The 16318-nt window shown below is 45.3% G+C and overlaps 1 protein-coding gene across 1 annotated transcript in view; it reads left to right on the top strand.

The window, feature by feature from the left end:
- Ston2 (stonin 2) overlaps positions 1–16318 on the top strand; it is a 141426-nt gene that overhangs the window by 22561 nt on the left and 102547 nt on the right. The window contains exon 2 of the mRNA XM_021179014.2: positions 13526–13798. Coding sequence (XP_021034673.1) covers positions 13711–13798 — 88 coding nt within the window. The 5' untranslated portion in view covers positions 13526–13710. The remainder of the gene's footprint in view (positions 1–13525; positions 13799–16318) is intronic.

The raw sequence follows: 16318 nt of genomic DNA, 5'->3' as shown, positions 1-16318 counted from the left end.
CCCCCCCAAATTTCTAAGGTCTCCCTTTTTTTCAACTTTCACTTCCTGAAATGTCATTGCAACAAGAGGCATCGGGTTTGCAATCTCTCCTCTCTCCCTCCCCCTCTTCCTCCCTCTTCCTCCCCCTCCCCCTCTCCCTTTTCCTCTCTCTCTCTCCCTGCCCTTACCCTTGATTAATGGAAACATCAGTGATGACCAATACCTGTGACCTGTAGTCACACCCTCCACAGCACCCACAGCACCTACATCACCATTAAGATCAAAGCTTCTCAAAGGTGCTGAAGAGAGCTTTGGTTCTTTCTTTGTGCTTCCCTTCTCTCAGATCCTCAGGGTATTAAAAATGTAAAGATTCTAAGCCAGGATTAGAAAAATAAATCGATTTTCCGTACCTTTCCATTTCTCCAAATTAAAATGTTGAATATTTATGCCTGTACCTAGAATCCATAATGTTATGTAATTTTGCTAGGCACACAGTAACTATACGTGTTAGTTATTAAAAAAAAAAGAAAGGAAGAAAGATACTTACCCATCTCTCCCTACAGAGTAGTTTGGTGCTGGGACATGCATTTAAAATTATAGAGAGACTATCTGACTACTGTCCTTTCACTGCGGTACTAGATGTCCTTCATGGAAGGAAGCCATTGGATAGTTGGCATTTCTAGAGTATTGGATATTTATTCATCTCCAGCATCTACCACAGTGTCAGTGTTTAGCAGGTCTCATAATCCATCATGATGGTAAAAGAGATGAATTTGTGGTTTGCCTCAGAAGCCAAAAGGCTTTGGGGTCGGAATCCCCGCACACCTTGAGCTGGAGTGAGCCATCTGACCTCTCTGGCTTCAACTTTGTCACCTGTCAAATGCTGGCATTAATCACAGTGCCACCTTTCAAGGTTGACGAGAAGAACACAGGGAATGATACCCCTCATCTGTGGGATGGCAGAAGTGAGCCACTGATAACGACTAATGCTTGGGGGTCGGGGGCAAGTGTTAGCATCAGTGGCTACAAAGCTTTCCTTCCCTGAACCCCTGCCTCTGACAGCCATAGAGAACTCATGGCCCCAGGAAGACTCAACAGCGCTGAGTTAGTGCCAGAAACAACGCCCCTTCCCCCCTGCCCCCCGCCCCCCAAGCACAATGCACACACCTTCCTTGCTTTTTAGAGAAAGCAGCCCACCAGGCATTCTCCTGCATTAACAGATTTAATCACTCTTCCGAACTTTGAAACTATCATGTTTCAAGGATAAGAGATTCCCTACCCTTGTCATGACTTGTTCGGCATCTGCTCATTTCCAGGTGGCACTCACCAATGAGGCTTCTTTCTCCTGTTCCTATTCTTTGGCAAGCATGTTCACATGTTTTAGTCAAGGAATTTCTTTGTGAAAAGCTCCATTATAAACTCTCGTTTCCCAGATATAGAGAGCTTGAGGCTTTTTTGGCTCCTGGATTCCCTCTCATTGAAGGACAGAACACCACAGCAATTCACAACCAGGGCATATCTTCTCCATTTCGGGATCCTTGGAATCTGGCTCCTGTGGCTTGGATGGTCCTATGTCCCCATGACACTGGGCATGGGAAAGCATGGGCCATTTCTCTGCTTTTGCTACAGCCTTTCTCTAGATGATCTGATCTTTTGTGTATGGTGGTGTCTCTTCCCAATTTGACTCTCCAGCTCTGAGCACCCAGTTAGACATCTCGCTCAGATATATAATAAACACCCGCAACACGTGCAAGTGTATCATATTTTGAAAGAAGTACTTATGAGTGTGGTGATGTGTACACTAAAACTCCCAGCACTTGGGATGCTGAGGCAGGAGGATGGGGCAAGTCTAGGGCATACTTGTTTATAAAAAAGGAAAAAAGGGGGGAGTGGGAGGCCAAGGAAGGGAAGGGAAAGAGAAAAGGAGAGACGCTTATTCGCCACAAACCTTGGCTTTTCTCCCAACTGTAGTTAATGACTCTATCACTCACATAGTTCTCAGGCAGAATCCCATGAGTCTTTGCCACAGAGCCACCTCTGACTCTACCTTTCCTGTCTGTGCATTCTCCCTTCATCTTACTCCAGCCTGTGCCAAAAAACTATTTAGCATCCCTCACTGGTTGGAAGAACCCTTGGCAGGAGTTGATCATTTTGGCTCCAGGAAACCCGGGACGGTTCACTGGCCTCCTGATGTCCGCTCAAATTGTTTCTTAACTTCTCTTACTAAAAATGATGGCTTTGCACCATGGCTCTAAAAAGGCAAGTTGATGTCCCTGTGAGCTGAAAAAGCATGCAGAAAAGAATTTTTTTAAAAAAATCTTTTAGACAGAGACTATCCCTGTAATATGTTCCAAATGCTGCAGGCATAATTTTGTGCATTTAAAAAAAACCTTTTCTTTGATTTACTATATTCTGTGGTTGCAACAATGGTTGATTTTAGCAGGGGCTCTGTCCTATTTAAAAAAAAAAAAAACTTGTAATGTTTTCTTTTAACTAATTGAAAACCAGAATTTTTTGCCAATTTACATAATCATTTTCTGATGACATGCAACAAATCACTCATCAGAGATATTAAGAGCCTCTGTCACTGTCCCACCGTTCTTGAGGCACCACCTCTGCCTAGCCGGGTGGGTTCTCCGCTCAGCTGGACCCACGGATATGAACCGGAGGTGGCCAGTACTGTGCTCGCCAGAACTCAGGGCCCCTTCTGACTTGGACCTGTGGCCAAATTCAGTTCCTTTAGTTGTGTGATTGTTGTCCCTGTTTAAGGGCTCCTCAGTTAGGATAGGCTCACTGGCATAGTCTCCACTTCATAGGGTCCACTGAATAGTAAATGTAATTGTACGTATAATATCCATTGTGCTAGGCAGTGAGCATAGGAGAAACAGAGCCACGGGACTGAAGCCAGGGTGTGGGGATCCTAGGGTCTTCTCAACATTCTGTTCTCCACCATATATTTTCACCTTGAAAGAAAAACCAGCACCACATTCATTTATCTGCATACATCAGAATATCTCATTATAATAGTATAAGCAGGCTGGGCAGTGGTGGCGCACGCCTTTAATCCCAGCACCTGGAAGGCAGAGGTAGGCAGATTTCTGAGTTCGAGGCCAGCCTGGTCTACAGAGTGAGTTCCAGGACAGCCAGGGCTACACTGTCTCGAAAAACCAAAATAAATAAATAAATGAATAAATGAATAAATAAAATAGTATAAACAAAAATAAATGTTTTCCCACATAGCAATAAATAGATGAGTGATTATGGGTACTGGTACAGTGGCTTGGTGACATTAAGGCCAATAGTTATGACTCTGGCAGTCCCCTCATATGACAGCACTACCTCTAGCAACCATTGCCATATGCCCAAAAGGTACAGTCAAAATGGGAAGATTAAAGTTACCTGAGCTATGCCTGTCTTCTTCCCCAGAAGAAGAAAACAAAGATAAGAAAAAAACTTGCCAGACTGGGCAGTGGTGGCGAACACACGCCTTTAATCCCAGCACTGGGGAGGCAGAGACAGGTGGATTTCTGAACTCGAGGCCAGCCTGGTCTACAGAGTGAGTTCCAGGACAGCCAGGGCTACACAGAGAAACCCTGTCTCGGTCAGAACTTGGGGAGACAGTTACCCCGTGGTCCAAGGAGGCTACAAACACAAAACGAGAAATGTACCTGGCTTAAATTGTTAGTGCAACCATCCTTGGTGCTGGGTGATGAGAGGAAGAGAATGTTTAAATACTAATAGTGTTGTGCCTGTTTTCCCCAAGGCTGAATTGAATATGGTGTATGGGGTGCAGAGCTTAGTGACTTGTGGTATTCTCCTAATTCTTTTGTAACCTTAAATTCATCTGCAACCCAATCAATTCCTTTGTATATCAACTGAGAGAAATATCTGAGAGATGTTTTAATCATCTCAGGGTTACTATATAAACTTAGGTCTGAAGTATAGGCCCATCAACAGGTATAGAAAGCCTTGAGTTAGATCCTCAACAAAAGAAAACTCCTAAATAGCAGTAAGAAATTGAAATAATCCACAAAGCTATTTGTATGATGGGGCTTGCTTAGACTTATACATGGGGAATGTGACCACCAGGAGGGACGCAGACGCTTCCTATAGACTCCAAGACCATATTGTGTTGGAATTTCCTCGGTCATGGATCACAGCTTTAAGACATAGATGAAAGCAAGTAATCCACACCAATTACCTTCACATAGCAAAAGATTAGTATTTTTGTTCTAGAAGTATGAAATCGGTTAAGCTAAGGTAAACTTTCCAAGGTGGAGTAAGCCATTACCTGACCCTAGAGAATGCTCTGCAGACCTTATGAGGCCACAGAGTTGTGTGACACACTGGCACCTGGCATGCCTATATCTCAGGGCTACTGACTCAGGAATGAGCCAGAGACCAGAGGCAAAACCTAACCTGTTTCTCAAGCCAAGCGTGACTTTGATCTTTGACTCTGAACACTGGGCTCAGGTATTGTTGGCTAGCACAACCACAAAGAGTGTTTCGAAGGAAATGAAATGGTATAGTCAGGTAATGTGAGGTTGTGACTTGAGGATAAAACATAGCCTCGTCTCTGGAGGGAATTACCAGTTAGCTATCCAAGACCCTCCTTACTTCTCATGACTTACAAAAGGTCAGGAAAACTTTGAATTCATTTCCAGCTACAAGGTATATTTTTCCAGATCAGATAGGAGGTATTAGCAAATCACCTTTAGATAATCTGAGCTGGCATCTTAAAAAAATGTGAACACAGGAGGACGATTTTAGGGAAGGACCCTCAATCCTGGCTATAACTGGCAGTAAACCCGCCCATCAGCAGTAATTAACCACAAAAATGACAACCGTTTTCAGGCCTTGCTCAAGATGTAACCACAAGATTTCCTTCCAGGGGTCAGGAAAACTTGGGAGGTGAACTCCATTAAGGATCACCTCGGGAGTTTCCTGACTGCCCGGAATTGAAGCTGATCACAGCACTCCTGCGGAGCTAAGGAAATGGAGTTCAGGGGTCGGAGCTGTTTCAGCAGGTGGACTCTGTGGCGTGGAGCCGACCTTGTCACATTTGGCGTTACTATAACAAGATACCTGGTGTAAGGTAATGTGTAAAGAAGAGGTTTATTTGGCCCATGATTCTAGTGCTTGGATGGTTCTCACGGCACCAGCATCCTGGATGGAAAAGCTGGCTGGAAGGCAGTGTGAGGCAGCTGTAGTGTAGTGTAGTGTAGTGTAGTGTAGTGCCCTTATGAGATGGCATGAGTCCGTGCATGAGTGCACAGCCTCTACGACCTAGTTTATCTTCTACGAGGCTCTACTGTCTAAAGGTTCTACTTTCTCAGAGCTGCCCCGAGGACATCAAGATTCCAGCACACGATCATTTAGAAGTAGCCCCCAAAGTCAGGCAGGAGATAAGGAGTTGTATTGGGATAGGAGAGGGGATCAGACACCTGCCAGAGGGAGCCCAGAGACTCTTTGGGAGGACTGGAGTGCATATCCACTGACGGAAACCATATAAAACTTCCTAAAGATGCTGTGAGAACCAAGGTCACAAAGACCACTAGCAGTCAGTCAGTACTGAGGGGGCCTTTGAGTATATATTACAGCTTTCAGTTTGGTGCTATTGTGGGATTCTCTGTTTCTTGTGCCTTCTCTTGGGCTCTTCTCTTTGTTTGTTTGTTTGTTTTGTCCTATTCCAATGTGTTAGGTTTTGTTCTTTTTATTATTATGGTTATTATTATGACTATTCCCTAGATGTCTGTTTTGTAATGACAGAAAGGGGTAGACCTCAAAGGGAGGGGAAGTAGAGAGGAACTGGGGAGGAGAAAGGGAGGGGGAACCATAATCAGGATGTAGTATGTTAGAAAAAAAACTATTTTCTTATTTATTTATTTATTTTTATTTTTATTTTTTGGTTTTTCGAGACAGGGTTTCTCTGTATAGCTCTGGCTGTCCTGGAACTCACTTTGTAGACCAGGCAGGTCTCAAACTCAGAAATCCGCCTGCCTCTGCCTCCCGAGTGCTGGGCCTAAAGGTATGTGCTACCACACCCAGCTAAAAATCTATTTTCAATAAAAGGAAAAAAAAAACCCTACTAAAAAAAATGTCGGAGCCAACCTGAAGGATATATCCCTTTCCTTCGGAAGCTCTCAGGCTAGCTGGCAGCCAACCACACAGCGGTCGCTTTCATTATCCCTGGATAAACGAGTATAGGTTGCAATAGCATCAGCACCCGGAACAACAGGGAGTGGGACATGAGACTAGCGGAAGCTGGGGACGGACGGGTACACTGTCTGCGTTCTTAAATGAAGCAACAGAAACTGAGTCTGGCTAATGTAAGAAGGAAATGAGTTTATGGGATGCATCGGAGAAGTCACTGCATTGTCAGCTGCCAAAGTTGGTTTGGAAAATAGGTTGAGAATCACAAGACAGCCAGCAGTGACCAGAGCCAGGGGAGTGCGGTGGTTCTGATTAGGGTGCCGTATTTGGTTCCGTCACTACTGAATCCGGATGCTACTACCACTGGACACGTACCAGATTTCCATTGCTTGCAAGCTGCTTATGCATCCTTCAAAGTCCATGTACCACTGAGCATGCTCTCAAGATCCCAATGCCTGCTGACAAAGGTTGGATCACCCGGCAAGAGGAACAGAAAGTATTTTTTTTCCTTTCAAAAAAAAATGGAGATTTTGGATATTGGGTGGAAAAACCAAATAGCACAACAAACATTCCCATTATGAACATTTCATAGCAAAGGAATCCGTCTTCTCTTTCTTTGGATTGAATGGCTACCTCTTAGAGTAGCACTTCTCAATCTGTGGGTCAAGACCCCTTTGGGGATTGAATGACCCTTCCACAGGGGTCGCCTAAGACCATCAGAAAACACAGATATCTATATCACGATTCATAACAGGAGCAAATTTACAGTTACGCTTGCAATAGCAACAGAAATAACCTTACGGTTGGCGATCCCCGTACCGTGAGGAGCTGTATTAAAAGGTCGCAGCATTGGGAAGGCTGAGAACCACCGACTTAATGCTGCTTGAATTAAACGTGTCATAAAGAGGGAGCTAAGATTTTAAGAGGAGCAGGAGCCACATTAAATAACAGCATATGGGGAAATATATCCCAACGGGAAAATCTTGGGTTTATTAAATAGATAAATATACAAACAAATGACCAACTAGAACAAAGCATTCACAGAAGCAGCCTTTAGTAGAAAATAATTCAGCTTATCTGGAAGAGGGAATTCACATGGGGCAGAACAGATGAGGATAGACTGGCAGCACGCCTGCCCTGGAGCTGCAGTGTTCACCTAGCTCCTGACAGATACTCAGTGTTGTACACAATGCTAAGAGCTAGCAGCAGGCAGGCTGTGCCCCTGCTCGGCAGGGAGCCTTTGTGAATTTCTCCTCCTCACCTTGTTTTGTGAGTAGCAGTTGAGGAGGTTTTAAGGAGAATGGTGGTACAGCCATTTGCAGGGATTTGGAATCTAGCATAATAGGGCACAGGATGAGGCCGAGCACAGGGAGACATTAAGAGACTAGTAACTAGGTAAGGGGTAGTGAGGGCTGAAGCCGTGAAAGTGGAGAGAGCTGGTCCAAGGAGCTCTTCAGACTCATTCACTGCACCCGACACCACTCCTGCCCCTCTCAGATAAGCACATTGCAGGCTAGTGCCATTGCTGTGTCTCACTCCCAAAGGGTCTTGTCTTTGTCTTATGCTCCGGGCACCTTCTTCTAGTTGCAGGTACAGATGAGCCCTAGGTAGTCTCTGGACCCTTACTGGACCCCTGCAGTTCTGCAGGACAGGCCATCCAAATAGGCTGGGGAACAGAGGTCACTGTCTAGATCTCTGAAGTCGACTGTAAGCCATGTAAAGACGTTATTGGTCTCTTGCGTTTCCATGCACTCTTCAAGTTCAGAACTCCTGGTACCCAGTGCAGTACGCCTGGCATCAGCTCCTTGCCTGCAGGGCACCGCAGAAATGTTGTAACTGATAACTCTTCCTCCAGCTGCTGCTGGACACGGTGAGCAGTGGTCACCTCTCGGGAGCACGCACTGGAGTCACTGTCCAGTCCTCGGCCTTTAGCACCTTTTCATTTTCCATGAGATCTTCCCCGTAGCTTCTCAGGTCCCTTCGTCCTTCTCTCCCATGGTTCCCAATACAAGCCTCTATCCTCGTCAGGCTGTCCAGAGATAACCCTTACCAAGCCCATACTCTCACTCGGATCCTTCTGTCTCCAGAACAGTCTCTTTTTTTGTTTTGTTGGTTTTGGTTTTTGTTTTTTGTTTTTTGGGGTTTTTTTTTTGTTTTTTTTGGGGTTTTTTTTTTTGTTTGTTTGTTTGTTTTTTGAGACAGGGTTTCTCTGGCTGTTCTGGAACTCACTCTGTAGACCAGACTGGCCTCAAACTCAGAGATCTGCCTACCTCAGCCTCCCATATGCTGGCATTAAAGACATGTGCCATTACCACCCGGCTCCCCAGAACAGTCTTACTCTCCCCTATTAGTGTTCCAGAGCCCAGGGCTTCCTTCATATCTATGCCACCTGCACCAGGCCTTTGGTTTTCCATGGAGATCTCAGAAATCTCACCATGGCTGACAGTCATACCACCCCTGCATGACCTTCGGCAGGCAGTTATTTGCCTTGTGTTTGCTCTTCTGTCCTGTCTCCTTCAGCTAAGTTATGGCTGCTTAAGGAAGGGTTGCTATCTCGAAGGACAGCTGGCACGTTTCCAGGAGCACAGAGCTCATACGAGGGACCAGCCTAAGGCGATCTCCTCTGTCGCCTCTGCTGAGTGCCTTCTCCTCACCCACGGTGTAAGGCCTAAGTGATGCTGATGAAGACGAGAGGTGTCCTTACTATAGCAACCCAGCCGTCCGTGGGATTTCTGTTGTCTCTGCGTCGCTCCTGCTGCTGACGGTGACTCACTGCTCATCTGTGGTGACTCCCAGCCTCACTTCGTGAATCACAGGCTAAAAGTGGCATGAGGTTTTTACTGAGGAACTAATTCCAGCATGAACTGAGCTTCACAATTACTAGGTTCCCCTGTGGCTTTTGAGCTCCGAGCGTTGCACATCTCACGACATGTACCTAGAATGCATTTCATGGGGATATGCTGGGCGGTTCCCGGCAGTACGTGTCCTGTCAGCCTCTCTTTGGCTCATATCTGATCTAAATAAGCTAAGGAAAAGTAGAGACTCCCTTGGGGGCTCTTCTTTTCTGTATTCCTGCTGAGTGGTGGTTTGGTTTTTTTCAGGCAGAATATGCATCTGTCTGTCTGCTAAAAGGAAGTTTCAGAATGGGCCTCTGGGTCCCCTCTAACTAAGCGCTTAGCTCTCCTTAGCATCTCAGAGTTCTGCTCTGATCATGGGTGAAAGGGGAAATCACTGGAGAGAGGATGGATTACAGAAATGGGGTAGCTTTATAGATCTGCATTCCAATCCAATGACTTTCTCCCCCCAAAGCAAAACAAAACAAAAAACAAAAAAACACTGTAGCACCTCAGATGAGACACTGAAGAACAGCTGTGATGACAATGGGTGACACCTACTTGGGTTTGGAATGGTACCTGGCCTGGGGTAATCCCTCTGTGAGGTCACCTGCTGTTCTTGTCGCTGCTTTGTTTGTTTCTGAGAGAGTCTCCTGTAACCCCAGGCTAGTCGAAAATTGTAACTAGGATAGCCTCAAACTTCTAATCCTCCTGCCTCCACTGCCTGAGTGCTGGGATTATAGGAGTGTACCACCATGCTCAGTTTATGCAGTGATAGTGTTGAGCCCAGGGCCTCACACATGCCAGGCCAACAGTCTACCCGCTCACTGCTCAATGGCTGCAGCCTATCTGTCTCACTATTGCTGAAGGCTTATTGTGCCCACTACTGAGCGCTTGGTGTTCACAGGTCCCACTGAGTCCTTTGAATGGTGAAGTGACTTTTGCTATTCCTAGTGTTGAAATATGAGTTGAACTATGAGTTCAAGCAATTGTGCTGGTTAATTTTATCTCAACTCGACATAGGCTAGAGTCATCTGAGAGAAGGGAACCCCAATTCAGAAAATGTCTCCTTAAGATTGGCCTATATCCAGCAAGATTTTGCTGAAAGGACCCTGATATAGCTGTCTCTTGTGAGACTATGCTGGGGCCTAGCAAACACAGAAGTGTATGCTCACAGTCAGCTATTGGATGGAACACAGGGCCCCCAATGGAGGAGATAGAGAAAGTACCCAAGGAGCTAAAGGGGTCTGCAACCATATAGGTGGAACAACAATATGAACTGACCAGTACCCCCCTGGAGCTCGTGTCTCTAGCTGCATATGTATCAGAAGATGGCCAAGACGGCCATCATTGGGAAGAGAGGCCCCTTGGTCTTGCAAACTTTATATTCCTCATTACAGGGGAACACCAGGGCCAAGAAGTGGGAATGGGTGGGTAGGGGAGTTGGGAGGGGGGAGGGTCTGGGGGACATTTTGGGATAATGTTTGAAATGTAAATGAAGAAAATACCTAATTAAAAAATAAATTAAAAAAAAAAAGATTGGCCTATAGGCACTTTTTAAACTAGAGATTGATAGGGAGAGCCCAGCCCACTCTGGGCAGGAGGTCCTGGGTTCTATAAGAAGCAGGATGAGCAAGCCATGGGAAGCAAGCCAGTAAATAGCACCCTTCCATGGCCTCTGCATCAATTCCTGCCTCCAGTTCCTGCCCTTCCTTATTTCCCTCAGTGATGGCGTGTTTCCTGGAAGTGTAAGCTGAAATAAACCCTTTCCTCAAAAGTTGCTTTGGTCATGGTATTTCTCAGCAATAGTGACCCTAACTAGGACACCAGTCATGTATGCATTGGGCCATGAGATGGATCAGCAAGTAAAGGCATTTGCCACTACTACTGATAATCTATGCTTGATATCTGGAACTCACATGTTAAAAGGTACACACACACACACACACACACACACACACACCCCTGGGAGCTATTGATCCTGAAGAGCCTACCTGGTCTTAGGGTTTTCTGCCCCCTTCACGTTTTCTTTCCTTCTCCCTGTCCATCCCTCCAACCCCACTTTTCCATGGATTTTGCTGGCCTCACCATTGTGGGATAGGCAGGATGTTTTCCCCACGGAGCTGTGACGAGGCATGTGTCAGCACATGCCTTGCATTGTGGCTTTCTTTCCTGAGAGGCCCAGCGGGGGGTGCGGCCTCACATCCAGCTGCTGTTTCTGAGAAACCGAATCCCACTCTTGAGTTTTGCTGTATTATCTTGGCTCACAGCCATGACCACACTGAGTGACAGTGGCATTAATGTTGACTGGGCTAAAGAAGAGCTCACAGGCAGCCAGTCATGGGAAGCAGTCCTCGAGCTTGTGGCTGAGTCACTTGAGGTAAGATCTGGTTCAGAACAGCAACATTCTCCAGGCTGCTTGCACATGTCCAGTCCTGTGGCTGGTAAGGATCTCGGGGGAGGGCCTTGGAGTAGAGACTTGTGGACATTCCAGCCTTGGTGCGCCTTGGGTGTTCTGGCAGATACCCACATGGGGAATTTCTCAGGAAGTCTCGGTTCATTGCAGTTGATGTTCGTAAACTACTTAGTTGTATGACAGTGTGCATAGACTCTGAAGTGCTTGTGTGTGTGTGTGTGTGTGTGTGTGTGTGTGTGTGTGTGTGTGTGGCTGTAACTCAAAGATTACAGTGTTTTGGCACCAGAGGATCTTGCCTCAGGGATTGGATCTGTTACCCACAGTTTGATGTTTCCAGAGTACCTGTTTGTTGTGGCTTCTATTTGATCATTCTTTATATAGAATGCTACCATGGAAAACAAGAGTCGGCTTGACCTGAAACCATGACATTTTTCCTCCTTAAAATCCTAGAAGAAGTGTTTTCAGAATGCTAGGGGCACATTTTAAGTGTTGAATAGGTCACCTAATTTCTCTCAACTCAGATTTCTTTTTTCATCTATAAAAGAACTATATTGTCACCTACTAGTCATCTACTATGTCATCTACTACTTCCTAGTCATCTACTATGGAAGATGAGAGCTGTTAAACTCGGTTCATAGAGTGCTCACCTTCCTTGCAGGAAGTCCTGAGTTTGACCCACAGTACAACTTAAAGCCAGTAGATCTCAGCTTTCCTAATGCCTTGACCTTTTGACCCAATTCCTCATGTTGTGGTGACCCCCCCCACCACCACCACCATAAAATTATTTTCATTGCTACTTCATGACTGTGTTTTTGCTACCGTTATGAGTCATAATGTAAATATTTGATTGCAAGATATCTGATATGTGACCCCTGTAAAAGTGTCATTGTACCCCGAAAGGGGTTGAGACGCACTGATTTAAATCATGCATACCTCTGTACACCTGTAGTCTCAGCAGAGGAGGTGGGTGCAGGAAGATAATAAGTTTTTCCACATAGCAAAGATGGCCTCGGATATACGAGATGGTCTCAAAAAACAAACAACAGACCAGTACACTAACAACTTAAGTGAAGGACTGTACAAAGATAGGTTTCTGATCATTATAAATTTTATATAAGCATTTACTTTAAGAAGTATAAAAAAACACCTTTTCCCATCAAGGCAAAACTATTAATTGTTTTTATACTTATTTTTCTCTGAGTATAAATTGTTCACTGAAGATTAAAACTTAGAGCAGAGTTTAACTATTATTGTTATTGTGGAGGCTGAGTTATGTCATTTTAGTGAATAGTTATGGCACTATTCGACCATCTGAATAGTGTGTTAGCAAGGACAGTCGTGCTCAGGACAGACAGTAGTAGCTCATCTGCAAAGCACATTCATTTTTCATTAATCCTTATTCGTTCATCATAAAATCAAAAGCTTGGTTTGGGTTGTCAAAAGACATGAAGAGAACTGTAAGCCAATTAAATAATATTGAACATCCACAGAACATAACTGGCGTGCAAGTAAAGAGTTGACATTTATGTACTAACTCAAACTGACCTGGATTGAAAATGTACTTAACTCACTTTTTTCTTTTTCTTCAGTAAAGCAAGTCTGCCCCAACCTCTTACATAAATGAACAAGACAAGATTCCCTGATTGTTTTGCTCTATTTTGTTCCTTCTCGATTGGTTAATCATGGTGAGAGATGCCATTTGGGAGCTGCTGGGTTCTGGCCAGAGATTCAAATCAGATTCTCAAAAAGTTACTTGCCCGAGGCAGGAAAGCACTTGGGTGCATGCTTTTATTTCACCATCTGGGTAAAAAATGGTGAGAGCACGCTGAACAAGTTTTAATACTTAATAAGGGCCGTTAGTTAGCCTCCCATTACAGATAACAGTGTTTCTGAAACAGTGGGAAAATCGGGGACTCTCATTGCTAAAATTTGAGTGGTCAGTTGATGGTCAATTCTAAACCCTTATCTGGGTGATCTTGGTTTTAATAGAGAGTGATTGGTGGCAGAAGAGGAGGTGACATGAAACCTACCCGGCATGTTGGAAACTGCCCCAAACCTCATCTTGGAGTTCAAAGCACAAACCTGTGTGGATTCAGTATGATGCGATGTTTACCCATTTCCATTTCTTTGCTTATTTAAACAGATCTCTGCCTGGCAGATGAACTAAGGACAAGGAAGACTGGTCTTACCTCCTTTCCCAGTGCTGCCGTTTACAAGACCTCTGAGACAGACTGTAGCCCAAGCCCCCTTGCTGCCCTGTTCACCCCAGACATCTTTCTGGGGTCCACTTGAGGTCAGCAGCTTGAAGATGAACAGCACCCTCTTAGCATGACGACCTTGGACCATGTCATTGCCACCCACCAGTCAGAGTGGGTCTCCTTCAGTGAAGAGCCATTGTTCCCCACCCCTTTAGAGGGTGAGTCTGGGTCTTGGTCATCCACAGTGGGATTCTAATAAAGGAAAAAAGAAAAAGCCATTTGGTCCCATACCACAGGGGCACATGCTTTATTCTTCCAAGGGACCCAACTTCTAATCACATACTGTTTGACTCTTGGTCTTTTTCATGGTTATTCCCACCAGCCATTTGGATTTTTTTTTTTCAATTTTGAAAGTGTAATTGTTAAAAGTGACAGACAGGTTCTGAGCGAGATTACAAAACTCTAACCTTGTCCTCATCACAGATGAACGGTATGCCCCTGGGTGAATGATTTGTGTGTGGGGTAAGGTGGCAGGTGTGTGCCGTCTGCACAGGCCATGCCCATCTAGGTGAAGGCTACAGCAGGACATCACGTGTCTTCATTCTGTGTTGTCTTGAGACAGGGTCTACCAACAAAACAGAAGCCCATTGTTTGAGCTAGGCTGGTTGACCAGTAAGCTCCCTAGGAACTGCTTGTTTCTACTCAATGCTGGGGTTATCGGTGTGTGGCCACGCCTGGTTTATCTGTGGGCACTGAGGATTGAACTCAGATTCTCATGCTTTCAGAGCAAGCACTCTTGCCCACATCTGTCTAGCATTTCTTCTGGTTTCTTGTTTTGTTCTGCTCTTTTCTGTTTTTTGTTTTGTTTTGTTTTGTTGTTTTGTTTTGTTTGTTTTTCTACACAGGATTTCTTCTGTGTAGTCCTGGTTGACCTGGAATTTGCTCAGTAGATGAGGCTAGCCTTAAATTCAGAGATCCACCTGCCTCTGCCTCCCAAGTTCTGGGACTAACAGCATGTGCCACCATACCTGGCTGGTGTTCTGCTCTAAGTATATTTTTCACTATAATCTTAGTTGTCTTAGAACTCGCTATGTAGACTAGGCTGGCCTTGACTCCACATCAGTCCTCCTACCTCTGCTTCATGATTGCTGGGTTTACAGTCTGGCACACCATGCCTAGCCTCCAGAATGATTTGTCTCTGAATTGCTGCATTGTCTATGTAAGAGAATTGATCACGGACCTGCCTTGGGAGCTTTTGTAAGCATCAGTCATCAGATGTAAGATGCCAGGTGGAGTGTATGGTCCAGTCAAAGAGCTCAGCGTTATTGTCCTGGACCACAGTAGAAGTGACCATATGTCCTTCAGGAGAGTGATGCTCAGGGATGAAGGTCAAGATAGATGCAGGGATATTTGTAGCACCATGTAAGTTGGTTCGCTTCGACTTCACCTGCACCAGCTGGGCTCTCCACAGCTTCGCCTGCACAGATGGAAAGTGGCAGTCAAGGGGTACACGGTCCAGTGTGGCATCCACGTGGGTAGCCTTAAATGTGCCCAATCCGGATTGAGATGTGCTGAAAGTGCCTCGCACAGAGATGTACATACTCAGAACGTCTTGACGGCTGGGAAATTCCTCAGCAAATGTGCTTGCTGTGCAACCATTGGCCTAATTTCAAGTTGCTAGGGCCTGTGCAGCTAGCCTAGCATGGCTGCATGCATCTCTAATCCCAGTGCCGTGGAGGGCACTAGGTAGGAAGATGCTGCAGCCTAATGGCCACCAGTCGGTCTAGTTCCAGATCCAGTGAGAGGCCTTGTTTCCAAGGGACAAGGCAAAGTGACTTCGAGCAGGAGAGTTAAGTGATCTCTCCTGGCCTCCGTCCATGCAGATGTACATGCATGCATCTGCTCACACACATGTACGGTTATCACAAACTTTTGGGGTTTGTTTTTTTCTTGCTGATTTTCACTTTTTTTGGTTTGTTTTCATTTTCATCTCTTTTGTTGTTGTTTTTGTTTTTATGTCTTTTGGGGGAGTGTGGTTTTTGGATTTTGTTTTGGGTTTTGTTGTTGTTTGTGTTTTTTGGTTGTTTTGTTTTTGTTTTGTGTGTGTGTGTGTGTGTAAGAGAAAGAATATGAAGTTGGGTGGGTAGAGAACTTGGGAGGATCTGGGAAAACTTTTGTACCTAGTGCCTACAGAGAACTAATTTGTCCAGAACAGAGTTTGAAATTTGAATTGTGTGTGTGTGTGTGTGTGTGTGTGCGTGCGCTCACACAGAAAAGAGCTCTACTGTTGGGCCATAGACCCCCCCCCCCCAACTACTATTCCTTACCACTTCTCATTTGTTCCACACAGCTCAGGAATATTTCCTGCTTGGCCTCTGTTGCCATTGAATGTGTGGCTCTCAAACTGGGCATAGAAGCTGAGATTAAAGATAATGGGCAAGGGCTGGAGAGAGATAGCTTAGCTGATGGAGTACCAGCTGTGTGAGCACTGGAACCTGGATCTCATCTCAAGCACCCGCATAATGTAGCCAACAGCACAAGACTGCAGCCCCAGCATCGAGAGTTGGGAGGTAGATAGAGACAGGCAAGTCCCTGACTCACTAAAAAGACCTTGGCTCATAAAGTCAGGTAGAGGGTAGTTGAGAACGGCATCTCGGTATTGATCTCCAGCCTCCACCGGTACACACAGTATTCACTGACTAGTGTATCCCCTCATATGTATAAACTGACTACATCAC

Source organism: Mus caroli, chromosome 12 (genome assembly GCF_900094665.2).
Source record: "Mus caroli chromosome 12, CAROLI_EIJ_v1.1, whole genome shotgun sequence".
Taxonomy (NCBI): Eukaryota; Metazoa; Chordata; class Mammalia; order Rodentia; family Muridae; genus Mus; species Mus caroli.
Note: the sequence above shows the minus strand (reverse complement) of the source record. Positions and strands in the feature narration are given on the sequence as shown.